Source organism: Panthera uncia (assembly GCF_023721935.1).
Source record: "Panthera uncia isolate 11264 chromosome E2 unlocalized genomic scaffold, Puncia_PCG_1.0 HiC_scaffold_19, whole genome shotgun sequence".
Taxonomy (NCBI): domain Eukaryota; kingdom Metazoa; phylum Chordata; class Mammalia; order Carnivora; family Felidae; genus Panthera; species Panthera uncia.
This window is the reverse complement of record NW_026057588.1, coordinates 1770744-1797743: the sequence shown is the minus strand read 5'-3', so window position 1 is coordinate 1797743 and position 27000 is coordinate 1770744. Positions and strand designations below refer to the sequence as shown.

General features: G+C 48.8%; 2 protein-coding genes across 4 annotated transcripts in view; both read left to right on the top strand.

Moving 5' to 3' along the window:
• Positions 1-2345, top strand: part of LOC125915817 (zinc finger protein 8-like) — a 40381-nt gene extending 38036 nt beyond the window's left edge. The window contains exon 4 of the mRNA XM_049621839.1: positions 580-2345. Coding sequence (XP_049477796.1) covers positions 580-2018 — 1439 coding nt within the window. The 3' untranslated portion in view covers positions 2019-2345. The remainder of the gene's footprint in view (positions 1-579) is intronic.
• Positions 2346-7034: 4689 nt separating this feature from the next.
• On the top strand, positions 7035-26349 carry LOC125915864 (uncharacterized). Of its 3 annotated transcripts, XR_007455764.1 has the most exons (5): positions 7035-7227; positions 13566-13659; positions 17328-17437; positions 21501-21649; positions 25082-26349. XR_007455764.1 is itself a non-coding variant. In XM_049621915.1 (2 exons), exons 1-2 carry the CDS (start codon positions 16547-16549, stop codon positions 17685-17687), a joined length of 945 nt encoding a protein of 314 aa, XP_049477872.1. In that variant the 5' UTR covers positions 15121-16546; the 3' UTR covers positions 17688-17800. The 3 variants fall into 3 exon arrangements, 1 of the variants encoding a protein (XP_049477872.1); XR_007455763.1 differs by lacking the exon at positions 25082-26349 and having other exon boundaries at positions 21501-22437; XM_049621915.1 differs by lacking the exons at positions 7035-7227; positions 13566-13659; positions 21501-21649; positions 25082-26349 and adding an exon at positions 15121-17131 and having other exon boundaries at positions 17328-17800.
• Positions 26350-27000: the final 651 nt, after the last annotated feature.

Below are 27000 nucleotides of genomic sequence, written 5' to 3'. Positions count from 1 at the left end.
GTTCCTGTTTCCTTTGAGACTGTTGTGCAGGAGTTGTTCTCAGGAAGTGCACCCATTTCCCAAGTGAAGTCCTCCTGTGCAGCCAGCCTCTCCCTTTTACCTCCTTCTGCTTTTAAGGGCTCTGGGGGCTACTTCAGGCCCATCCTGATAACCCAGCATCATCTCCCTATTTTAAGGCTTCAGGTCAGCTGATGAGTCACCTGCCAAGTCCCTTCCTGGCAGTACCTAGATGAGTGTCTGATTGCACAGCCAGGGACATCTTTAGAATTCTGCTTCTGTCATACACCCTTCTCTTTTTTTCCTGCAGCCCTTAAAAACATAAAAAATACTCGTAGTTGGGGGCTGTAGTCTGCCAGCCCCTTGTCTAAGGCCAGTGCCTGGGCCTGTGGCAGGTACTTGGGAGATTTTTGTCGAACGAATGAAAGCATGAGACTGTTTCTGCAGATGAGGCACTTGGTGTCTGCACAGGAGCAGAACTGAGATTTTCCTAGAGGTGGGAGGAGTAGTAAGGATGGAGGCCCAACGTGTCCTCTCTGTGTTTTTTCCACCAACTTCCTCAGCTCTTTGGTACTCTTTTAGGCTGGGAACCTGGACCCGAAAGCCAAGCGTCACCCAAGAAGCAGGGCCTTCTTGAGGAGGAGCCATCCCATGTTGCGGAAAGGGAAGGCTTCCTGAGGGACACTCCCTGTCCCACCACACTAGGGAAACACTGGGAACGTGAGCGCCAGGTACAGGTGCCTGAGAAGGAACAGGATAATTTGAGGCAATTGGAAGTTAGTCTTGAGGAAGTACCAGTTCAAGATAAAAGCTATGAAAGTTTCAGACCTGGGGAAAACAGTGTCCTGAATGCAAACCCAGATCCATCCTCGGAGACTTCTAGGAGAGACTCTCTCTGTGCTTACGACTCACAGGCTATAAACTCGGAAGGTAACTCAAGCTCAGTCCAGCAGACAGGCTCCTCCGGCAAAGGGCCGTGTGACAGCAGTGACTGTAGCAAAGCTTCCAGTCAGGCCATTCCCATTACAGAACTCACCCGAAGCCAAGTACAGGATAAACCCTACAAATGTACAGACTGTGGGAAGTCGTTTAATCATAACGCACATCTCACAGTGCATAAGAGGATTCACACGGGAGAGAGGCCTTATATGTGCAAAGAGTGTGGGAAAGCCTTCAGCCAGAACTCCTCCCTGGTTCAGCATGAGCGAATCCACACGGGAGACAAGCCCTATAAATGTGCTGAGTGTGGGAAGTCTTTCTGCCATAGCACACACCTTACTGTCCATCGGAGAATTCACACCGGGGAGAAACCCTATGAATGTCAGGACTGTGGGCGGGCCTTCAACCAGAACTCCTCCCTGGGCCGGCATAAGCGGACACACACTGGGGAGAAGCCATACACTTGCAGCGTGTGTGGGAAGTCCTTCTCACGGACCACGTGCCTCTTCCTGCATCTGAGGACACACACAGAGGAGAGGCCCTATGAGTGCAACCACTGTGGGAAGGGCTTCAGGCACAGCTCCTCCCTGGCCCAGCACCAGCGAAAGCATGCTGGGGAGAAGCCCTACGAGTGCCGCCAGAGGCTGATCTTCGAGCAGACGCCAGCCCTGACGAAGCATGAGTGGGCAGAAGCCCTCGGCTGTGACCCACCTTTGAATCCAGATGAGAGGGCTCACCGAAGCGACAGGCCTTTTAAGTGTAATCATTGTGGGAAATGTTTTATTCAGAGCTCGCACCTCATCCGACACCAGATAACTCACACCAGAGAGGAGTCCCAGGGCCGGAACCGGCGACGGCTTGAGCAGTCCTTTGCCCGGGGCTCACACCTTGCCCGGCATCAGCACACACACTCCAGCGAGAACCCTGGGGGTGGGACAAAGGCAGGACAGCCCTCGAGCCGAGCGCTTGCCTTGTTTGACATCCATGAAATCATGCAAGAAAAAAACCCGGTTCACGTCATTGGGGTTGAAGAGTCTTCCATGGGTGCTTCTGTGTTATTTGACATCAGAGAATCCTCGTAGGAGAGAAACTCTACAGATGACTTTTGAACCACAGGTACAAAAATGTGGTAAGTCCACATAGTGCATTCACAGAAAGGGGGACTGGGGGTAGAAACGTCTAAAGTGACCTCTGATTCTTAAAGAAATGGTGCTTCCCAAATATTGGAGATTGATGGTTCTCAAATCTGCCAAGCCCAGTGCCCCCTTTAACCACACGTGTTTTGTGCTGTTCCCTCCATTACTGCAAAATGAATTCATAGGTAATGTAACCCACACACATGTACTGTAAAAAATCGATATACCGCCCCTTTTTGTAAAGCATAATTAAAACAAAAGTAATTTATGGTAGAGTGATGTGGACTGAGTTGGTGCGGTACCTCTCCACGTGACTGTGTGGGCCGTTGTGCCTGAACACCTACCTGGGGCATTGCAAGTGCCGTCTGGCATATGGGATATGGTATTGGTCATGGAAATAGTCTGAGTGGCATTCCAGTATGGGATGTGATTTTCCTAAGTGGTGACTAACTTTTGCAAAAGTTTTGGACAAAACAAAATACCATTGCATTTCTGGAAAATTCTGTATAAAATTCTAAGCGTGCAGGGTTAATTTGTGTTTCTATGTGAAGTTGACTTAGGATCTCAGTTCACACATGACAGACTTGTTTCACAGATTTGTACATGGTCCACAGGAGCCAGCTCTGCACTTCACAAGAGCACACTTGGCCCCCACCCACATGTCAGCTGCACCCATGCCCAGAGCAAAAGACAAAAAGGCCCCCATGAAATTCTGCTACATTCCCTGGGCATGTCACAGATCCTTTTGAAAGCCGTTGCCTTGAAATTGCCAGCGTTGCTTAAGCCAGAGGTTTTCCATCAGGGGTGGATTTGTCCTCCAGGAGACATCTAGTGATGTCTGGAGACATTTTTGGTTGTCATAACTGGCAGAACAGTGGGGTGCCACTTGGCAACTAGTGGATGCTGCTGAACACCTTCTAATGCCCAAGACCGTCCCTCAACAAAGAATTACCTAGCCCCAAATACGCCAAAGTAAAGAAACCATGCCCAGAACTACAGCCAACTTTTCCAGAGTCTAAATTGATCAGGGCTGCACTAACAGTCCTATACCTTTGATTTTAACAAATGATATCATTAACTGATTTATACCCAATGTGTCTAGGGGCGCCTGAGTGGCTCAGTTGGTTGAGCGACCGACTTCGGCTCAGGTCATGATCTCACAGTTTGTGAGTTCGAGCCCCGCATCGGGCACTGTGCTGATAGCTCAGAGCCTGGAGCCTACTTCTGATTCTGTGTCTCCCTCTCTCTCTGCCCCTCCCCCACTCATGCTCTGTCTCAGAAATAAATACACACAAAAAAAATTTATACCCAATGTGTCTTATAGTAGTCTTTTTGACCATTTTGCAGCATTCCTAATTGGTGTGAGAAAAAAAAAAAGAATCTACTTATTTTTCTGAGTAATCTAAATTTTAGCACTGTAGGGGCGCCTGGGTGGCTCAGTCAGTTGAGTGTCCGACTTTGGCTCAGGTCATGATCTCGCGGTCTGTGAGTTCGAGCCCTGTGTTGGGCTCTGTGCTGACAGCTCAGAGCCTGGAGCCTGCTTTGGATTCTGTGTCTCTCTCTCGCTCTCTCTGCCCCTCCCCCACTTGTGCTCTGTCTCTCTCTCTCTGTCAAAAATAAATAAACATTAAAAAAAAGTTTTTTTAATTTTAGCATTTTATCATGGACATCATAAAACATAGATAAGCCCCACTTTTGACCATTCTTCTTCCCTTCCCCATCAATGGTGTGGGGTGCAGCTTCGGGAATGTTCTACCTATCAGTGCCCTATGTGGAGGGGAGCTCCAGTGGTAACTTCATGGTTCTAGGCAGCTGTGGAAGCCAGGCCTACAATTGTCCCTTTCCCTCCACCTTGGCCCACAAAATGGCAGCTCCTAAAGGTCTCAGAATGGTTGCTGGGTGGGCTGAGGTTACAGTGGCCTCAGTGGGTTAGCTGGGAACAAACTTGTCACTCGCCTCCCTCTCCAGGCAGCAGAGATGATTACAAATGTTTCATTTCTCATTTCGGGTCGTGTTTTCTAGGCATAATGTTCCTACCGATTTCCTTATAGATGTTTTGAAACAGTCAGATAAACTCTTCAGAGGAAGTTACTATAAACTACGGAATACGTGGCTTTATCAGTTTATAAAAGTAATGCAAATTCTTTACTGTAAAACATGGAAGATGCACAAAAGTAAAATTTAATTCCTCATACTTCCACTATCCAGAGATGGTATTACCATTAAGATTTTGTTAATTTCCCTTGTAATTTTTTCATAACAATATAAATGTATACATAGAGTGTACATGTGGGTATATAGATCTTATACTCACAAAAAATATATTTCTAGTCGTGTCGTGTTTAGAAAATTGGAATCCTTTCTAGTAACTAGTTACTAATCCTAGTAACACATGCTTCTTAACTGTTTTGGGGTTTTTTTGAGCATTTTCCTCTGGCCATGAATCTCATGTAGCTTTTTAAATTACCTTTCAGGAGGGTTGTAGGAGCATGACCACCTAGCATTTTACCAGCCTTGACTTTTATCCAAAAGTGGGGGAGTCTTTTCTACATGTTTCCAGGGAGAGTAAAAAGTGATACAGCCTCTGTGAAGGGCAGCTTATCAGTTGCTATCTAAAATTACAGACACACACAGGGTGCCTGGGTGGCTCAGTCTGATAAGCTTCAGACTTCGACTTCATGATCTCGTGGTTCACAAGTTCAAACCCCATGTCAGGCTCTGTGCTGACAACTCAGAGCCAGGATCCCGCTTCTCAGATAATGTGTCTCCCTCTCTCTCTGCCCCTCCCCCACTAATACTCTGTCTCTCTCTCTCTCAAAAATAAAACATTAAAAAAAATTTTTTTAATAAAAATTAAAATTATAAATACACAAACTCTTTGTCTCAGTAAACCTGTTGCTGGGAGATATATTTGTACATTGTAGACTGTACATGGTTTCACTATGGTATTGATTTCAGAAGTAAAATTTGTAAACAACCTCAGTGTCCACCCTGGGGAACTGGGTTAGTGATTGCTGGAATGGAGCATGACACAGTCTTAAAAATGGGGACTGTCTTTATGTACTAATATGGGAAAGAGCTCCAAGATACGTTGTTAAATGAAAAGGTGTAAAACAGTATGTAAAGTATGTTTCCATTTGTGTAAAAAATCCTTTGCTTACACACACATACACACACATACACAATATCTCCTAAGGGTATAAAGTAACCAAGCATACTAGTTGCTCTTGGGGAGGAGAAGTGGGGGGAAAGGGATGAGGAATGATTTTCACTTTATATCTTTTGGTATTTTTGGAATTTTGAAATATGTAAAAGTATTACCAGTTCAAAAAATAAATTTAAATTAAAAATCTCAACTCTTTCAAGTTAAAGTAAGTTTGATAATTGGTTTCATTGTTTTCTGTCATACACACACACACTAAATTCTTAGCCACACCTGTTCTTATATAGGCACACATGCATGAACCTTGAGTTAATGGAACCAGTTAAGTATAAAATAGCTTTGACTTCACACATTTTCCTGCAAGCTATTTTAGCACATATATTTCTAAGTTATTTTATTAAATTCCCTGTATCAGCCCAAATTATGCCCACACGTAAATTGTGGCCAACAGCCAAGTTCCCCATTTTCAGTATCTCCTTGTACATCCTCAGAGAGATTCAAGTCATTTGTGCAAAAGGTAACTGGTAAGAAATCTGCATCGTCTAAAGAACAGTCTCCTATAGGTCTCCTTGTAAGGAGATCCAAGGTGAACATCTAGATGTACCAAGTTGTCCATCGTAATCACTAGCTAGGTATAGCTATTTAGATGTAATTTTAAATTCACCCAAAATTAGTAAATATTGAGTTCTTCAATCACATTAGCCACATTCCAACTGCTCAGTAGTTACAAATAGAACATCTCCCTCAACCTTAGAAAGCTCTTGCACAATTCTAGTCTAAGATAAGTGGCTGATTTCTTTGATCTCCCCTTGTGATCAACTGACTAGTGGGAAGGAAGGGTAGAGAAGGTTAGCCTGCACATCAGGAGTCGACTCCACCAGGCACAGCAGAGTGCTGTGCATGGTTTTCTATGCGGGCTTCACTAAAAAATGAAAACAAAAAGGACGTAATTGGGAGAAATGAGCATATGACTATATAGAAGGTAATGGTGTGGTTTCTTGAGTTTCTTGAGTAATTGGAAGAATTACTGGTTCTTAGAGGGCATTTGCTGAAGCTTTACAGGATGCACAGGGCTCAGGGGTTGGGAGGGGGGGGGTGGGAATACCCCAAACTATAGTTAGACGAGTGTGGGCGTACGTGAGTGTGCGAAGGGAAAGAAAAAAGTCCGCTGCATATCTGCAAGAACTTACATAGATCCATGCGTGTTCATATCCGTCTGGTCCCCCGCGACAGCGGCTCATCAACACGTTCCCACGCTCCCTTCGTGGCTCGTCGCCCTCTGGACTCCATTTCCCACAAGGCGAGTCACCTGTGCCGGCCCCTGGTATGCAGCGGGCAGGGCCCCCTCCGAGGTCCAGTCCCGAGCAGAGCGCGGGCCGTCGGCGGAAGTGAGAGCCGGAAGTGCCTTCGGCGTGTGCGGAGGCTGGCGGCTGGCGGCGCTGCCCGCCTCTGACAGGGGCCCGCGGCAGAGGTGAGTCTGCGGTCCCGGCGTGGTGGCTTTCGTGAGTGTGAGGGACGACGAGTTCCGCGTGTACGCAGCGGGAGTGACTGGTGGCCGGGTGGGGCTCGGAGGGGAGCGCGGGCCCGGCGATGGGTCGCGGGGAGGTGGGGGAGGGGAGAGAGGAGGGACCGTGTGCGCGTGCCGCAGGGTATGAGGAAGAGACCTATGCGTGCCCATGAGACCTCAGCTGTGTGTGGCCGAGTGTGACACTGCACGTGTGCGTGTCAGAGGAGGGCTGTCTTGCATGTCAGGTACCACCCGAGTGTGTATATGAGATGGGGGGGGGGGGGGGGGGGGGGGGGACCCAGTGCGTCACTTGTCTGTGTAGGTGTGTCCTCAGGTGTGTGCACGTGGCTGAGTGTGTCACCACCTGTGCGTTTCAGAAGTGAAGGGTGTATTGCATACGAAGCACCACGTGTGTGGGCAGATGAGACCTCCTGTGTGTGGGGACCCCAGCACAGCCCTTGCCTGTGTCTGCAGTGTGACCTCAGGTATGTGCATTTGACTGGGCATGTTACCGCTGGTGCATGTCAGAGAAGAGCGTATTGCATGTGTGACACCATTTGTGTGTGTGTGTGTGTGTGTGTTTTTTAATTTTAATGTTTATTCATTTTTGGGAGACAGAGACAGAGCATGAGCAGGGAAGGAGCAGAGAGAGGGAGACACAGAATCTAAAGCAGGCTCCAGGCTCTGAGCTGTCAGCACAGAGCCTGACGCGGGGCTCGAACTCATGAACTGTAAGATCATGACCTGAGCCGAAGTCAGATGCTCAACCGACTGAGCCACCCAGGCGCCCCATGTGTGACACCATTTGTGTGTGCAGATGAGACTTCAGGTGTGTGTGAGTGGTCAGGTGTGTCACGGTGCATGTCTGTGTGGGGAAGGGGTGTTTTGTGTGTGTGACACCTCCTTTGTGTCTGCAGGTGTGAACTCAGGTGCGTGCTTATGGCCCATACCCCTTAGCTATCACTCCCCATTCCCCTTTTCCGCAGCCTCTGGCAACCATTAATCTTTCTGTTAATTCTCTCTTAATTAATCTTTCACTGTTCCGGACATGTGATATAAATTAAATGGGACCATACAATCTATGGGTTTGTTGTGTCTGGCTTTTTTCACTGAGCATGTTTATTTTTTTTTTATTTATTTTTTTAACGTTTTGTTTATTTTTGAGACAGAGAGAGACAGAGCATGAACGGGGGAGGGGCAGAGAGAGAGGGAGACACAGAATCGGAAGCAGGCTCCGGGCTCCGAGCTGTCAGCCCAGAGCCCGACGCGGGGCTCGAACTCACGGACCGTGAGATCGTGACCTGAGCTGAAGTCGGCCGCTTAACCGACTGAGCCACCCAGGCGCCCCATGAGCATGTTTTTAAAGTCCATCCATGTTGTGCTATGTGTCAGTACTTCATTTATTTTTATAGCTGAGTAATACTCCATTATATGGATATACCAGTTTGTTTACCCAAATAATGCTGCTGTAAACATTCACTTACAGGTTTTTGTGTAGACATGTGTTTTCCATTTGGGGGAAGGAAGCAGTTGGGTCTGTCCCAGGGAAGCCCACGTGTATGGCCACACCCACTCCCTGTTGCCTTTGCTCACCCAGCAGTGCTCCATTTTCCAGAATTCCAGCCCTGAGCCCCTAAGTGAGTGCCAGAAGCCTGACTGCCATATGGGAGTAGATGGGAGGAGGCGGTGGCTCTCTCCCACAACCTGGGCTCTTTGTCTGGGACTAAGACCGCATGCCCCCTGTCCTGTAACTGCTGAGGTCAAGCAGCCCAGAGACGGAGCAGAGTAGCAGGCAATGGAACCTGAGGAGCCAGGTGAGGCACATGGCAGGGTGGTGGTCACAGGGCTGGACATTTTCAGAAACTAGATCTTCCTCAAAACATGCGCTGCTCCTGCTGCCTTCACTCTGCTGCCCTGCCATTCTCAGCCTAGTCCAGACTGTCACCTCTTCACAGGTCTCCTGCCTCCCCCTGCCCCCTCTGTTGCTCTCCACACAGCACCAGAGGGGTCTTTACACCCTGAACAGTGAGGCCACCTCTACCTTAAACCTTCCGTCCCTGCCCTGGCTGTCACAGCAGGTCGGCAATCTCTCCCTGTAAAGCACTGGGTAGCAAATGTTCTCAGCTTTGCAGGCCAAGAGGCAAAACCAAGGATGTCAAATCAAGTAGATACTTATCTAACGAGAGAGAAAACACATACCCACACGTTTTTTTTTTTTTTTGTCCTGATGAAATCCAGAACTTCACTGAATGCTGAAATCTGAATTTCACTTAACATTAATCTGATGACTTTTCCCTCCCAACCACTTAAAAATGGAAAAACTATTCTCAGCTCATGGTCTCTGCAGAAATAGGCAGTAAGTGGAGCCGAGTTTGCTGACCCCTAATTTGACCAGATCCACACTTCCCATGCCTTCTGAGCCCTGCATGACCTGACTTCTTCCTGTTTACAGGCCTCACCTATAGCTCTCCCTTGGCCCACCCCCTGGTTGCTGAATAGCATTTAAATTTAGGTATTACCTCAGAGGCCCTCCCTAACCACCTGACCCAAAACAGGTGCCACACACATCTACATTATGGGTTTTTTTTTTTTAGCACTTTTACACATTTTACACATGTGTTTTTTACACATTTGAAGACTTTATACTTGTTCCCATTCATCATAGACTGCAAGTTTCATGATATCGTGCACAGTCCATGGAGTATTTGTTGAATGAATGAATAAACAGCCTTCACTATTACCCAGTTTTACAGATAAAAAACCCAGGCCTCAGGGGATTGAACAACCCAAGGTCACCCAGCAGAGAGTGGTAAGGTGGATTTGATTCTAGGTCTGACAGACTCCACTTATCCCTCACACTCACTGTCTCCAGTCTAGGAATGACACTGGGAGGAAGGTGTGGGTACTGGGTGCATCAGGGCCCCAGGGATCATTTCTCCACTTTCACCCCTGTGCGGAGGGGCAAAAGGCCTCACATCAGCCCTTCCCTACTGGGAGTCTGTCAGGAACTGAATTCAAGACAGCTGGGACTATCGCTTTTCCCCTCTTCTGAGCACTTGCCTACTTGGTATCTCACTTTGTCCCCAAACAGTCTCTGTAGAGGCATCCTGACAGGTGTCTGCTACCAGTGATGTCCATAAAACTGATAGCATGGGGCTGAATCCTCAGACTATTACACAGCATACGATTTACTTTGTATAAAGTTCAAGAATAGGCACAGCTCATGTGTGCTGTCAGAAATCCCAGCAGCAATCACCCTGGGGCTGGGTAGGGCTTTGCCTGGAAAGTGTGCCTGGTGGGAGCTGTCCATAGTTCTGAAAAGTCCTAGTGCTGAGCTGTCCAAAATGGTAGCTAACAGCCACATGTAGATATTAAAATGTGAATCAGTTAGACTTCAAATTACACATCCAGTTTCTCAGTCACACCACCTGTGTTTTTTGCTGTTCAGGAGCCACATGGGACATATGGCTGCTGAATTGGACAGCACAGCTCCAGGACATTTCCATCCTCAGAAAGTTCTAGAGCTTAGTCTGGATGGTTGCTACACAGATGTGTACATTGGTCAAAACTGATTGAGCTGAGCACTCATACCTCTATTAACAGTGTATCTTTTTGAGAGCATAGACTCAAGTCTGACTGACTACCTGAGTTCACATCCTCACCTATCACTTGCTTCACACCTTTGATTTAATCTCTCTGTGGCCCCCTTTCCCCACTTGTATAAGAGGGTGATGATAGTACCTCTTTTTCCTCATGTTAGGGAACTTGGCCAGCATTGGACAATAACCCCTTGAGAAGTTTGCAGCCTGGGCGTGGTGTGGAGCCACAGATGCCCATAGGGACTCAGCCTAGGCTCATGGGTAGTTTCTGTTTTAGAGGCGGGGGTCTGAGGCCCAACTTCCAAGCGTTGAATCAGAGGGCCACTTACTGTGGAGGCCTGAGCTCAGTGACCCCCTTCCCAGCCTGGAAGCCAGGACAGGATGGAGGGTGTAAAGGTGGTGTGGCTTCTGGCAGCAGGGGCACCATGAGGTGTTCCTGTGTTATATTATATTTCACAAAGGCTTTCTGAGACTTAATGCCATCCATCCTCCTGTCCTTTTTGTACCCAAGAAGAAATAGGTCCAGAGCAGGGATGTGGCCAGTTAGTGGCACATGGTGGAACTGCAGTTTCTGGGCTTCCTACTCCAAGTATTTTTCATCCTCTGGATCACCATGGGTCCATGGCAGCTATATAGACCCCTTCACCAGAGCCCAGGTGGGCTGCCACATCCCCAGACTAATTCTGGGGGGTATGGGTCCACGTGGATACAGCCTTCTCCACAGGACTCATTATCTTGGTTGGTCATGGGTGGGGACATGTGGGGGTGCTTCCCCGCAGAAGCTCAATTCAAGCAAGCGTCTTCCCCCTTGACGCCTAGTTTCCTTAGTGTAAGATGGGTCTGGTAGTGTTGATCCTAACCATCACTCTCAGGAACAGAGTGAGGATCAAGTGAGCTGATGTAAGGGGCCCACAGCATGCCTGCCGTATGTTAGGGGCTCTGGTTCTGCCAAGCCCTGGAAGGTAAGCAGGAGCAACACTTGTGGGAGGGTCTGGACTGGGAGGGCTGGAGCCCCTGGGAGAGAGGCTAGTGGCCCGTGAGGGGAGGGATGTGAGGTGAGGGGCCTCTGGGGCTTGTGTCTCTGAGACCTGAGGGCAGATCTGGCCTCTCTCATATCTCCTGCCCTCCCGCAGTTCTTCCTTTTCAGGGGAGTGTCAAGGAGGACGAGCCCAAGGCCCAAGATGCTGCATTCCCAGCAGATGGCTTCCACATGAGTTTCCCATAATGCCAGCAGTCCCAGCAGGCATACTCCTTTCTGCCCTTGCTTCTGTGATACTTCTACTCCTCAGCACAGGACTAGAGCCGCAACCCCCAAGGAGCATGAGTTCTGGGACAAGGTGCCTTCCTCTGCCCTGGCCATTCCTCCTGTCTTCCTTCTGTCTTCACTCCAGGGTGGCGCTTAATGACCCTGTCAATCTAAGGCACCTTGGAGGAAGTCCCATGCCTGGGAAGATCTGGGACACAGGCTGTTTATGGTCACACTGTTTATCCAGGATCCAGGAAAGGGACAGAGCAGAGCCTGGCATGTACAGACACCTGGAAGATATTAACAGGCAAATGAATGAATGGTGGCATGAGCAGTGTCTAGATAGGTGGTTGGGGATTTTGGGTGGTAAGTAGTTGCTCTGAAAGTGCTGCCTCCTGACAGGCCCTTTTTTTAACGGGGTCCCCAAGAAGACAGCCACACACACAGGCAGAGGGATTATTGCCACAAGCTAGGAGTGCCACTGTGGAGCAGTAAAATTCAGGTTGGGGACACTTAATGGCCTCGGAGCACATGTGGCTGGTGTCAGATGCCATCCCATCCTCCAAGCCTCCCCTGCCCAACCTTAAAGGGGATGCAGACCATGCAGGTGTAATAGATGTCTTTGTGGGGGGCTGGTAAGGGCCATCCAGCTGTCCCTCTGGTGGCCACAAAGCTGAGTGTTTTGGGAAGTGATGAGGAATCACTGTGTCTTTTTTTTTTTTTTTTTAAGTTCAATTCTTTTTTTTTAACGTTGTATTTATTTATCTTGAGTGTGTGTGTGTGTGTGTGTGTGTGTGTGTGTGAGAGAGAGAGAGAGAGAAAGAGAGAGAGAGCGCGAGCGGGGGGCGGGGGGCAGAGAGAGAGGGAAAGAGAGAGAATCCCAAGCAGGCCCTGCACTGTCAGCTTGGAGCCCAATGTGGGGCTCAAACCTATGAACCGTGGATCGTGACCAGAGCCAAAACCAAGAGTCGGATGCTCAATCGACTGAGCCACCCAGGCACCCAAAATCATTGTGCTTTAATCTGTTTAGACTCCCATAACAAAATACCATGAACTCTGTGGCTTAATCGACAAAGTTAGTTCTCACAGTTTTGAAGGCTAGAAGTCCAAGATGAGGGTGCCAGCAGGCCTGGGTTCTGCTGAGAGCTCTCTTCCTGGCTTGCACACAAGCTGCCTTCTCTCTGTGTCCTCACACACTGGGTAGAAAGCAAGGTGAGAACATGCACACTTTGGTTTTTCCCTCTTCTTATGAGGGCACTAGTCCCATCCTGGGTCCTCATCCTCATGACCTCATCTAAACCTAATCCCCGCCAAGGACCCTACTTCCAAATGCCTTTTCACTGAGGGGTAAAACTTTAACAGAGAAGACACAACTATTCAGGTAGGACCATGGCACCCAGTGTCAAGGTGATAATAGTGCCACTCACAGAATGAGCCACCCCTCCAACCATGACCATAGGATGTTTCCCAGAGCATTCACATTCTGCTGTTCCTTATGGGGCTGGCTCTGGCCAGACAGTACCCACGGCTGAGCCACTGCATGTGGGATGTTTCAGAAGCCGGTGACATTTAGGGATGTGGTGGTGGACTTCACATGGGAGGAATGGGGGCTTCTGGGCCCCACACAGAGGATCCTGTACCATGATGTGATGCTGAGGAACTACAGCAACTTGGGTCCCTGGGTGAGGTTTCCCTGTCTCTTCTTCATCCATGTCACATGTCTGTTTCCACATGTGTTCACTACATGGGTGTATTTATCCCCTGCCTTGTCCCCAGTAACCCACACCCAGATAGGTCCTTGCTCTGACCTGTGTCCCCCAGTTGGGTCCCTTCTGTGCAGAGTGGACACCCTTTCCCACATCACCAGGGAGAGACCTCTACTGTGCCTGAGGCACACACACTGCATTACTGGGCCTGTTGGGTTCTGGCTGGCTTGTGACAACAGCACCAACATTTCCCTTCTACTTTCTAACTATAGGCAGGACTCCCCGGCTGCAAACCAGATGTGATCTCCAAGCTGGAACAGTGGGAAGACCCCTGGACTATGGAGACAGATGTTCTGAGAGGTCCAGGTGAGTGAAGTAAAGGTCTATCAGGTCAGGTTTTTTTATTAATTTCTCCCCCTAACTTTGACGTATAATTGACAGTTAAAAATTGTGTATATTTAAAGTGTAGAACATGGTGTTTTGATATACATTGTGAAATGATTACCACAATCCAAATAATAGATATATCCATCTCCTCACATAGTTGCGATGTTTTTTTCTGTGGTGGGAATGCTTACATTCCCAACTAACTGTCTTAGGAAATTTCTAGCATATAGTACAGTGTTATAACTACAGTCACCATGCTTCAGATCAGTTTATTTCTCCTCCTGGGGCAAGGAGGTGCAGTGTATATCCAACAGAAAAGAGCTAGTAGGTGCAGGAGCCTGAAAACAAACCCGACAGTCATTTAACAGTCTCTTCGTTCACTTCCCCCAGCATCTGACAGCCACTAATCTGTCTTCTGTCTCTATGATTTGCATCTTCTGAACTTTTCATATAAGTGAAGTTTATATAAATATATTCATATAGATACATATAAATTCACTTATTTTTCACAAAGATACATGTGTTACTATGGTGGCCTTTCTGTATCTGGCTTCTAACCCTTAAGAATAGTTCTCTATGAGGGGCAACTGGGTGGCTCAATTGGTTAAGCATCCAATTTCGGCTCAGGTCATGATCTCACAGCTTGTGAGTTTGAACCCAATGTCAGGCTCTGTGCTGATAGCTTGGAGCCTGGAGCCTGCTTCAGATTCTGTATCTCCCTCTCTCTCTGCCCCACCCCCGCTCATGCTCTGTCTCTCTCCCCTTCAGAAATAAAAAAACATTAAAAAAAAAAAAAAAAAGAATTGTTCTCTATGAGCATTCGCGTGCAGGTTTCTGTTTTCCATTCTGTTGACCAGGCCCTGTTCTAGTGAGGGCGTGGTTGTAAAATAGTGGCAGCTGACAGGTGAGGCAGCTCTCGGTGGCCTTGGCCCATGACTTTCTGTGCTCTGTTCTACCACTTTTCCTCCCTACTGGGCAGAAGAGAGTTGACAGCAGGCATGAGGCCACCATTCTCAGAGAGGCCTAGCACAGGGTTGGCCTTTGGCTGGTGTCTGGCAACTTGGATTATGGTAGGATCCCCCCATTCCCTAAACGATAAGAATGGCTCACTGCACCCAAGCCATTTGTACAAACAACTTGATTTACACTGAATCCCTACTTTCCTTCTGGGATCCCGGAATTTTGGTACGTGCTACACAGCCAGTGCCTGCATGGCCAGCCTCCAGTAAAACCCTAAGCTCTGAGCCTCTGACAAACTGTAGACAACACAACACTTCAGTGTCAGAATCCAGAGCTGGAGGGGTTAGGTGCATGCTGTGTGGCTCCACTGGGAGAGGACTCTGCCCCTGCGCCTTTTCCCTTTGTTGATTTTGCCTGGTGTCCTTTTGCTCTAATCAGTCACAACCGTGAGTATGACTCTGTGCTGAGAACTGTGTGAGGAATCACCAAGCCTGTGGGTGGTCTTCCAGACCCTGATCCATTCACTCTTCTGTCCTCAACTGCAAGAGCCCTGCTGAAAGCCACATACCTGCACTGTCCAGTCTGACTGCTGCGGTTCTGTCCATCTTCCCGATTGGCTGTGCATGTTCAGGTTGGATCCTGAGCATACTTCTTTGCTTATTTTTCAGGCTCAAAGCCTGGGCCCCGAGCTGCATGGCTACCTCTAGACAAAGGTGCTCTGCTTCGGGGGCAGATGACAATGGGACTCACAAGGCAGGATTTCTGGCACACCATCGTGAGAGAAGTCACAGAGCATGAAGGCCAGGTGACAGACACTGCCGAGCAGTGACACGCAGCCAGAGGAAGAAGAGCCCAGAGTGGAACCTTGCAGGAACTTTCTTCTGGCGCCCATTCCTTGTTGAGCATCAGGGCAATCCCCAGTGGTGCAAGATCTCACAAGCCAGGTTGGCAAGAAGGGCCTCACCTGTGTTTCAGTCCTAGATCGGGGGTGCCCTGACAAGGAGACTATATGTGTATGGAAGCCCTCAGCTCTTTTCCAGGCCTTAGTCGCCCACGAGGAGTTCACACTGAGGAGGATACATTGGTGTATGGTGGGTGCAAAGATGGCTTTAGCAAGAACGCATGCCTTGCGGGCTATCAGTGGGTTCCCACTAAATGGAAGCCCTGCACATGCAAGGAGTGTGGGAAGGCCTTTGGACAGACACACATGTCATTCAGCACCAGAGAACCCACACTGGCAAGAAGCTGTACACATGCTGGCAATGTGGACAGGCCTTCAGCAAGAACTCGTGCCTCGTAAGCACCATGCATCCACACAGGTGAAAAGCCCTATGCGTGTGGCTACTGCAGCAAGCGCTTCTGAGAGAACTCGTCCCTGGCCAAGAACCAGCAGGTACACACAGGCAAGAAGCATATACCTGTGGTGGGCGCAGGCATGCCTTCAGCCAGAGCACTCACCTCGTACAGCACCAGCGAGTCCACATTGGGGAGAAGCTGTTCACCTGTCATGAGTGTGGCAGAGCCTTCACCAACTCCTCGGCCCTCCTGGTCCACCACAGAACCCACAAAAGAGAGCAGCCATATGAGTGTCACACATGCTGCAAGGTGTTCGGCCTCAGCTCATCCCTGACCGAGCACGAGCGCTGCCACACAGGAGAGAAGCCATACACGTGCCAGGAATGTGGGAAAGCCTTCAGCTAGATCTAGTCCCTCAGCAAGCACCTGAGGACATACACGGGTGAGAAGCCATATGCATGCAATGCCTGTGGCCATGCCTTCAGCCAGAGTTCCTCCCTGGCCAAGCACCAGTGAGTGCACACCAGCAAGCGGCCCTACACGTATGGAGAATGTGGGAAGACCTTCAGCCAGAGCTCCTACTTGACCCAGCACCTCAAGATCCATAGTGATGAGAAACCGTTTACATGCGATGAGTACAGGAAACCCTTCGGCAATTCTTCAGCCCTGGTCCTGCAGCAATGGGTGCACACGGGTGAGCGGCCCCACATGTGTGGAAAATGCAGGAGGACTTTCATCCAGAGCACATTCCTCACTCCGCACAAGAGGATCCACACTGGGGAGAAGCCTTTTGTTTGTGGAGACTGTGGAAGGGCCTTTGTGCAGAGCTTCTCCCTCACCCTCCACCTCAGGACACACGCCGGGGAGAAGCCCAACAAGTGCAACGAGTGTGGCAAGGCTTACATCCAGATGTCACACCTCACTGAGCACTACCGGGTGCACACGGGGGGAACAGCCCTATGCGTGCCATGCATGCAGCAAAGCCTTCAGCCGCATCACCAGCGCGTCCACGTGGGTGCCAAGCCCTTCATATGCAGCCTGTGTCAGAAAACCTCCCTTGAGGCTGCGGCCCTTGTTCTGCATCAGAGGATTCATGCCAGACAGGAGCCCTTTGAGTGTCACAAATGTGGGAAAGCCTTCAGCTAGAGCAGATCCCTGGCCCAGCATTGGAGAATTCATTCCCAGGAGATGCCACGTGAGTGCAGCAACTATCAAAAAACCCTTGGCAATTGTTTGGTTCTCATCCATCAGTGAACTGGGGATGTGCCAGATGGGGTAGAGACCTTCTGTCTGTCCTTGGTGTGTTGTTCTTCATCCAGCAGGGGGCCCTGTGAGTGGCAGGAACTGTGCAGAGCAGCCCCCTTGCACATCATACACACTTCTCTCTGCAGGGTCACACGGTGAGAAAGCGGAGTGAGCCTTCAAGAGGAACAACAGCCCCTCCCATTCTCCATGCTCCGGGTTCCACAGATATCCACCAGGTGGTAGGAGAGATCCACAGGTATGGATGGTCTTCTCAGCAGGCCTGGAACAGAGTTCATTTTGGTTTTTACCTCGGGGGAAAAATGAAATTTAAAAACAAAAAACTTAAAAGATGCTTTTATCAGTTGTTTGTGCCTTGTATTAACTCAGGCCACATGGTTTTAGATCATGTGGCTTGGTTTGAGGTTGTTTTGTTATTTTTGTTTTTTGTTTTTTGTTTTTTGTTTTTTGTTTTTTTGGCTTTGTTTTGTTCCTCTGCCAAAAAGTAAGTTTATAATGCTGAAATGTGTGTGTGTCACAAAGCCCAGACCTTTAAAAAGACTTTGTGTGTCATTCATCAGCTTCAGCACAAAGACTTCATTAAAATCAGTCAAGACAGTGACATTCGTGTAAGACTTTAACACTTCATAAGCACTTTACACACATCACTCCATTTCATCTTCTCAGCAGCCATGGGGTGCAGATATTATTAACCCCACTTCATAGAAAAGGAGCTGAGATTTTGAGAAGTTAAACCACTTGCCTGAGGCCACCAGCTAGAAGCCACTCGTTTTTCAGGATGAAAACATGGGAGTTAGCAGATAGGGACAGAGTGGCAAACAGTTCCCCCATCCCTTTCAGTATATGCCAGGGGTATTTACTGTAAGGAGGCAGCTCTAGAATTTAATGTTCCCTCGAGAATGTGAGATGGCGGGGTGATTGGGTCGCACCTGAAAAAGCAGGTCAAGTCCTCATCTGGCTGACTTGAGGCAAAGGCAAAAATAGGAGCTGGGCAGCCATTGCTCAGTCCAGACGTTGGTCACATGCCTCCTGGAGCCGTTCCTTTGTCCCAGCACAGGTGTGGTCTTTCACTTCTCTGCACAGCTTCACTCGGATTCTCTGTGGCCATCAGAGTACAGTCTGGCCTTGAAGCCGCTGCACTCAACCACCAAAGCCCATCTTTCCAGGTTCATTTCCAGCCATCCCACAGGCAGCCTTTGTTGTCCAATCCCAGCTTGTTTTGGTCTCCTGTCCTTGGTATCAGCTCCAGGGCACCTCCTCACTGGCTGAATCCCCTTGTGCCCCCCACGGCGGCACGGACCTTGTGTTGTCATTGTCCGTGTCCTCATTCAGAGCCCACCCTGGACCTAGAGCCCCTTTAGCACACATCCCTGTCTCATGCCTCTATAGACCCATCCCCTGTCACATGGCAGGACCCAAATCCACAGGGAATGAGTGAGTGAACCAGCGAGACACCACATGCAAAATGACTGTAAGGGAGTCCCCAAGACCACCTGCAGGTTCAGTGACTCACAAGGACTCCTAGAAGTCAGAAAAGGTAGAGATACTGTTTATTATAGTGAAAAGGATAAGATTATAATCACAAAGGTAGAAAGTACACAAACAAATCCAGGAGACACCAGGTACAAGCTGCCATTTGTCCTGTCCCAGTGCAGTCACACAGACGGCTCCATACTTCCTGCTAAGAGTGACAATACACATGGAGTACTGGCAGCCAGGGAAGGTCACCCAAGCCTGCTGATATTTACCGGGGGTGACCACATACATGCAGAATGCCTGCATGACTGACTTTAGTTACTGAGCCTCAAGCTGTCTCAGAGATCAGCCTGGTACAGTGTGACTCAAGGTCCCCATCATAAATCACAGACGTAGCCTAAGGCTCCCAGTAAGGAAAGACTCTTATCAGGCAGGATATTCCAAGGGCTTGCCATCCAAGGGCCAATCCATTCTTTGTAATACGCAGTTTGGACACCCCAGATCTGCTGAGTTCTACTCTATTGCACAATGACCCTGCACAGCTGGTGACCAGTGATACCTCCTTACCCAGCCAAGTGTCACAGCTTCTACCACAGCACACCAGAGAAGAGGTGTCAGCTGACCGGAGGCAGTGTAGGTCAGAATGCTCAGGAGTCTCCCAGGAGAAGAGGCAACTTGGTTTTGTAGGAGCAAGACTGCCTCAGGCAGTGCACCCTTGGGAGAGCGTTCCGCGTGAGCCCCAGGGACCAGGCTGAGAGGCAGGAAGACCTGGGCAGCTGGGGACCCTCTGAGGCACCACATGGCATGGATGGGGCAGGCTTGCAGTGGGCCGCCCACTCAGCCTCTGTAAAAACAGGGACCGTGTCTTGGCAGCAAGGTGGAGGGACGAGAAGGGATGTGACAGTGCCAGTCCTCAGCATACTTTGCTTCCTTCCCTCAAGGGGTGGTCAGGCGTAACCAGCTAAAACCAGTTCCATGGGTTTGGAGCCCAGCCCTCCCCAGATGAGTTCTGGGTCTTCACTCTCTGCTTCTGTCCCTCATGTTCCTTGTCTGTAAAATGGGGATGGTGACCCCCAGCCTGCAAGGATTTAACATGTTAACTGGTAGAGAAAGCGTATGTTGGGTGCGAGTGTTGTTGCACCAGGAAGCAGCCTCCCTCTGGGGCAGGTGAATGATGGTCACAGATTGGCTGTGGTCGGGTGATGAGAAAGAAGTGCAACCAACAACTAGCATGAATGGCCCTGCGGGAGTGTGGCTGGCCAGGGGGCGAGGTCAGCAGTTGTAGGGGCCTGGGCTTTCACATGGAAAAGACTGAGCTCTGCTGGCGCCCGATGGTCAGGGCAGAGGCTGACACAGCACCACACAGGAGCAGGGGCCTATCCGGAGAATGTCCCCAGGGCAATTCATTCTTTCTGTAAGGCCAGGTGGTCTTCAAGTTCTTTGCCTGTTACTATTGATTGCTCACCCGTGTTGTTCTTATATCAAACATCTGCGTGCAAAGAGCTGTCCAGATGCTGTGTGGAGGGCAGAGAGCTGTGGGCACTGGGGCACTGGCTGCAGGAGGCAGAGTCTGGGTATCCGGGCAAGGGGGAGTCCATGGGGCCTCAGGGCTCTCCGTTCACTCCTTGGGGTGGCCACTGGTGGGGTGTGCATCTGCACTTGAACACACGCTCACACAACATCACACACTCGCACGCTGACAAAGATTCTCTCCATGACCAAACTTCAGTCAGGCTGTTCTGAGGAGAGTTTGATGAGGCCTCAAACCTCGAGCTCCTGTGTCCTTTCTTATAGAGTCTAGTTCCAGGAAAAGTCTTGCTAAGTCAGTTTAGGGAGAATTTCCCACCTTCCAAATATGATCACTCTCACTGTCTACTCAGGTTCCTCCCCCTCCCCGCCTTCCCCACCCTGTGATGTCTGATCCCCCTGGCCTGCCTTCAGCAAGAATCCTGTTAAATGTCCCCTTACCCCTGAGATTTTCTTTTTTTTTTTTAATTTTTTTTTAATGTTTTACTTATTTTTAAGACAGAGACAGAGCATGAGCAGGGGAGAGGCAGAGAGAGAGAATCTGAAGCAGGCTCCAGGCTCTGAGCTGTCAGCACAGAGCCGGACGTGGGGCTCGAACTCACAAACTGTGAGATCATGACCTGAGCCGGAGTTGGACGCTCAACTGACTGAGCCACCCAGGCGCCCCGAGGTTTTCTCTTAGTAACTGTTTATCCGCTGGTACCCACCCTGCTTCCTGACTATAAATCCCCACTTGTCCTCACTGGATTCAGAATTGAGCCCAGTTCTATAATGAGGTCTATTTCCCACTTTGCAATAGTTTTTCTTAATAAAATCTGTTTTTACTACCTTAACTGCTGCTAGGAATAACTTTAACAACATGCACACTGCTGACATTCATTCCCACACTTCTACACTTCCACACACATTCCCCACGGTAGCTGGATGACCCTGGATGCCAAGGCAGCTACCTAGCAGAGGGAGCATCTGGGCCTCTCCCCCTGGAGTCCTGAGAGTGAGATTTGGCTGACACACACAGTGGTGGTATATGCCCCACCTTGGTGCTGAGATGGTCTGTGGGATGAAATCCAGGGCCTGCAGGCAGCTGCTACGTCCTCCAGGCAGGGGCTGCTGGGCTGGTGGGAGAGCCTGCCTCTAGTAGGTGCCTCTGGGTATGTCTGCATGCATTCATACGTGTGTCTTTTCTTTCTTTTCTTCTTTCTTTCTTTCTTTCTTTCTTTCTTTCTTTCTTTCTTTCTCTCTTTCTTTTCTTTTCTTTCTTTCTTTCTTTCTTTCTTTCTTTCTTTCTTTCTTTCTAGAAAAAGAGAGCGGGGAAGAGGGACAGATAGAATCTCAAGCAGGCTGCATACTCAGCGTGGAGCCCAACAGAGGACTTAATCCCACGACCCTGGGATCATGACCTAAGCTGAAATCAAGAGTCAGACGCTCAACAGATTTATCCACCCAGGTGCTCCTATGTCTATTTTTTTTTTATAACAGCTTTTTAAAGTAAGATGGAATTCACGTTCACACTTCTAAAGTGTACAATTCAGTGGTTTGTAGTGTTTTAACTATGATGTGCCGCCACCACCACTAATTCCAGAACATTTTTATCACCCCAAACAAAAACCCAATATCCATTAGCAGTCACTCTCCATCCCCCCTCCTCCAAGCCCCTGACAACCACTAATCTACTGTCTCTACAGATTTGCCTTTTCTGGATATTCCATATGAATAGAATCTTAAAACATGTGACCTTTGCATCTGGCTACTTTCATTGAGCATAATGTTTTCAAGGTTCATCCATTGTCAGCACTACGTTACTTTCTTTTTTTCTTTTTAATATTTATTATTTTTGAGAAAGAGAGAGCACGATCAGGGTAGGGTCAGAGAGAGGGGGACAGAGGATCCAAAACGGGATCCGAGCTGACAGCAGCAGCCCAGTGTGGGGCTCGAACTCACAGACTGCAAGCTCATGACCTGAGCCGAAGCTGGACGCTTAAACAACTGAGCCACCCAGGGGTCCCAGCACTGGGTTACTTTCTATGGCTGAATAATATTCCATTGTATGAATAGATCACATTTTGCTTATCCATTCACTGGTTGATGGGGGTTATTGGGTTATTTCCACTTTTTGGCTATGACGAACAATGCTGCTATGAACACTTTGTGTGGGCACATGTTTTCAGTTCTCTTAGAATTGATGGGTCATAAGGTAACTCTGTGTTTGACTTTTTGTGGAAATGCTAAATTGTTTTCCACAAAGGCTGCATCATTCTTCATTCCCACCAGCAATAGATGAGGGTTCCAGTTTTTCAACCTCCTTGCCAACACTCATTGCTACCTGCCTTTCTGATTGTAGCCAGTGGGTGTGAAGTACCACCACAGTGTGGTTTTAATTTGCATTTCCATGATGACAAAGGATGTTGAGCATCATTCATATGCTTATTGGCCATTTGATTTCTTTGGAGAAATGTTTACTAAGTCCTTGCCCATTCTTTTTTTTTTTTTTTTTTTTTTAATGCTTGTTTGTTTATGTATTGAGAGAACAAGGAGGGGAGGGGCAGAGAGAGAAAGGGAGAGAGAATCCCAAGCAGGCTCTGCACTGTCAGCACAGAGCCCCACGCAGGGCTCAAACTCGTGAACCCATGAGATCATGACCTGAGCTGAAATCAAGAGTCAGACCCTTAACCAATGGAACAACCTAGGTAGCCTTTGCTCATTCTTAAATTGTTTTGTTGTTGTTGAGTTATAAGAGCTCTTTATATATTCTGGATACAAGTTGTGTTATCTGTATGTCTGTGTGAGTCTAAGTGTATGGCTATGTCTGAACAGGCACACCTTTGCCTCTCACCATGGACACAGGTAAGCAGAGGGTATCATGATCAGCTGAGAAGAGGTGAGAGTATCTTATCTCCAGATCTCCATGTTACAAAGTCAGGTTTATTATCTCCAGATTATGGAGAAAGAAGTAGAGGACCAGAGAAGTGAAGTCATTTGCCTGAGCAGGAGAGAGTAAGAGGCAGAACTGGTACACAAAAGGAGCCCACTGAAGAGGTGATTTATTGGTATGATTTTTGGGAGTGAGCATCTTAGGGCTGTTCCTTCGACAACAGAAGACAGCAAACCATAAGGAAGACCAAGAAGACCCAAGGAGATAGAGGCGATCAGTGCCACCCACAGGCCAAAGCCCAGTTTAGTGCTTGATGGGTGACCTGGGTTTTGGTTGGGGAAAACAAAGGGTTCCTTGGATTAGGATCCCTTTGCTATGTCTGTCAGTGGTCAGAAAATACTAAGAGGCCATTTACACAAAATATCAGAGCAAGAAAATCCATGCAGACAGAAAGCAGATTAATGGGTGTCAGAGGCCAGGGGCAGAGGGAATAGAGAGTGACTGCTAATAAGCATGGGGGTTGTCTTGGGAGTGATGTAAGCCTTTTGGAATTAGAGAGCAGTGATGGTTGCACAACCTTGTGATTATACTAAAAAGTGAACTGTATACTTTAGAAGGGTGAACTTAAGGTATGTGAACTATAGCTCAAAAAAAGTTAATTTTTATTTTTTTAAGTTAATTTTTATTTATTTTGAGAGAAAGAGAGATAGCAAGCAGGGAGGGGCAGAGAGAGAGAGGGAAACAGAATCCCAAGCAGGCCCTGTCCTGTTAGCGCAGAGCCCAATGTGGGGCTTGAATTCACAAACTGTGAGATTATGACCCGAGCTGAAGTCACGAGTCGGATGCTTAAGTGACAGAGCCACCCAGGTGTCCCCTCAATTTGTAAAGAGGAAAGGATATGGAAAGAGGACCAGGTAAAAGGGCAAACCCTGGCAAAGGGGAGGGAAGCAATGAGAGTCTATGAGGTGTAGGAGGAGGGAGATGAGATGCCTCAGGCCTTCAAGATGGTGGGAGGTGATGTGGGCAGTGGAGAGAGCACGGCTACCAGGTGCTGTGGTGCTGAAGCAGGTGTGAACTGTAGCTGAAGGCCTTGCCACACTCCCTGCACAGGCAGGGTTTCTGGCCCGTGTAGGTGCGCCGGTGCTGGCTGAGGTGTGACCGCTGGACGAAGGCCTTGTGGCCTTGCCACACTCCCGCCAGGCACGGGGCCTCTCACCCATCCGGCCCCGCTGGTGCTGGCCAAGGTCTGCGCTGCCTTTAAAGGCTCTGCCACAGTCCAAGCACTCGTAAGTCCTCTTGCCTGTGTGGATCTTGTGACACTGAGTGTGGAACTCTGCCCAAAGGCCTGCCGCACTCAATACACTCACACGGCTCCTCACCACTGTGTGTCCTCTGACGGTGGATCAGGGCGAGCTCCACCTGAAGGCTTTCCCACAATTCCAACACTGGTAGGGCTTCTCCCCTGTGCGAATCTGCAGGTGTTTCCACATGTCTGAGTTCCCCAGGAAGGCTTTGCCTACATTTGTACTGGTTCTCTCCAGTGTGGGTCCTCTGGTGCATTGTGAGTGTGGAGCTCTGAATGAAGGTTTTTCCACACTCACGGCATTCGGAGGGTTTCACTCCAATATGGATCCTCTGGTGCTCAATGCGGTCAGACTGGGAAAAAGACTTTCCCACAGGTGCTACACAGATAAGGCTTTTCCTAGGGCGAGTCCCCTAGTGCACAGAGAGGGCCAAGTGCTGCTTGAAACTCTTTCCACACAAGCCACACCTGCAGGGCTTCCTGTCCACACAGGTTGCCTACAACACATCTGGCTCTGGAACCTGCTCAAAGCTTCCTCCACGTGTGACTAACATGTGTGGTTTCTTCTCCACAGCAACATTCTTTTGTTTGACAGGCTCAGAGGTATCCTGACACTCCTCACAGCCTCACTGCCTCCGTAACCTCTCCCCACACTAGGATTTTCCATGCTGGGGACTGACCATTGCTTAAATTCTTTTTCCCAGAAAAGCAAATGTTGCCCTATGTCCTCAGTAGGACCTCTGTTCCGGTTCCCCGAGTAGGCCTCAGGAGCGCCAAAGTGTGTGAACACAGACCCTCATGAGATCTCTTTTCTGACGACCTCCATTATTATCCTCGGGATGGATTGCAGCAGGTCCTTGAATATGCTCTGTGGTCGCCTTCCTTGATCAGAAAGAAACCAAGATCACAGATGTTAACTTTGTTGACTTTTCTGAACTGAAAGAAAGAAATCAAAAGGATTGATGATGTGGATGGAATTACTGGCTCATTTCTTCACCCCTCCTCGTGTACACACCTTTGGCCGCATTTGTGGTTCCTCTCACTAAAGACAGCATGGATACCCTTTCCTTAACTTTGGGTGTGGCCATGTGACTCGTTTGGCCAATGGAATGTGAGTGGCATTGCTAGTATGTTAGTCTTGAGCCTGGGCGCAAGCCTGCTGGCATCTCTGCCATCACCATGAGCCCTACAAAACAAGTGCAACAAAGATGGACCCAACCTGTAGCCTGGAGCCAAGCCCCAACCAGAATAGCCAATCCTTAGACTCATGAGAGGAATAAGTGCTTATTTCTGTCAGTAACTGAACTGTTGAAACTATTCATTACAGAGGATAACTGATTGATACAGTGCCAAGTTAAAATGAACACTTCCTCAAAAAGATGAGGTTTGAAATCTGGGGAGAGGATGAGAAAGAGACAGAGAGGAAGAAAGGAAAGTCTATTCAGGAAAGCCCAGAGGCCTAGAACACTGGTTGAATAATCAGAGAATAAGCACAAAAGGGGTCTCCCAAGGTCTGGAGTATGGAGTTGAAGGGCCATGGTGCATATGGAAGGTAAATGAGAATCCAGTTGTCTGTCCATCTGCCATTCAGTTATTCATTCCTTGTTCTTCAGCAAACTTTTCTTGTGCTGTGCTAAAGGCAAAGAATACCTTGGCCTCAGGCCGTGGAAAGGGCAGGACTCCTCCCAGCTCTAACAGCACAGACTCACAATCTGTACAGAGAGGAACGCCCTGAGGGAAGCTTCCATGGACTTTCCAGGGTCACCCCACACCTACTGTCAGTCTGGGCTCGTTCCTCCCTGGCACCTGGGTCTCCTCTAGATGCTACCCTCTCTCTCCTCTCCTCAGGAGCCTCCCAGAAAGTATCCCCACAGTCATACCAATGCCCCTTCGACCCATTATGAAGTGTGTCCCCCCCAAATTCATATGTTAATATCCTAACCTAAGCCCTAGAATGTGACTGTATTTGGATATAGGACCTTTAAAGAGGTAATTAACATTAAACAAAGTCATGTGGGTAGGCCCTGTTCCAGTATGACTGGGAGAGAGAGACCAGGGGCATGCTAATGAGGAAAGGCCATGGTGAGGACACAGCAAGAAAGTGGCCATCTACTAACCAAGGAGGGAAGACTCAGGAGAAACCAACCCTGCCAACAACACTTTGATCTTGGACTTCCAGCTTCCAGAGTGTGAGAAAATAAAAGTTTATTGTTTAAGTCACCCAGCCTGTGGTATTTTGTGATGGCAGCTGTAGCAAACGAAAATACTTTCAGGGTCCTGAGCCACCCTTGCTCTGCCCTTGGATGCTGCGCTTCAACCCATTAACCCTGTCCACTCCACCTTCAAAACAGATCTCTATCTGACCACTGATCAACACCTCTACCTCCACCATCGTGATCTGACCTACTCTGCTAACCAGGACTCCCTACCTCTACCCTCACCCCAACAGTCTTCCCTTGTAACCACCACAAGAATCCTACAGAGCTAAAGTCACAGCACAGTCTTCTGCCCAAAGGCTTCCCATGGCTCCCACCTCTTTCAGGGTAGACATCAAAGTCCATTCATGGCCCATAAGCCCTGCAAGATCTGCCCCCTACGAGCCTCCCCATTCTGACCCTGTCCT

What these genes read in the sequence shown, in the direction of transcription:
- LOC125915864 (XM_049621915.1), top strand. Translation starts at nt 16,547, where the DNA reads ATGAGAAACCGTTTACATGCGATGAGTACAGGAAACCCTTCGGCAATT. An exon ending in TCATTCCCAGGAGATGCCAC is followed by an intron (nt 17,132 to 17,327) that starts GTGAGTGCAGCA and finishes TTCTCTCTGCAG; the next exon opens with GGTCACACGGTGAGAAAGCG.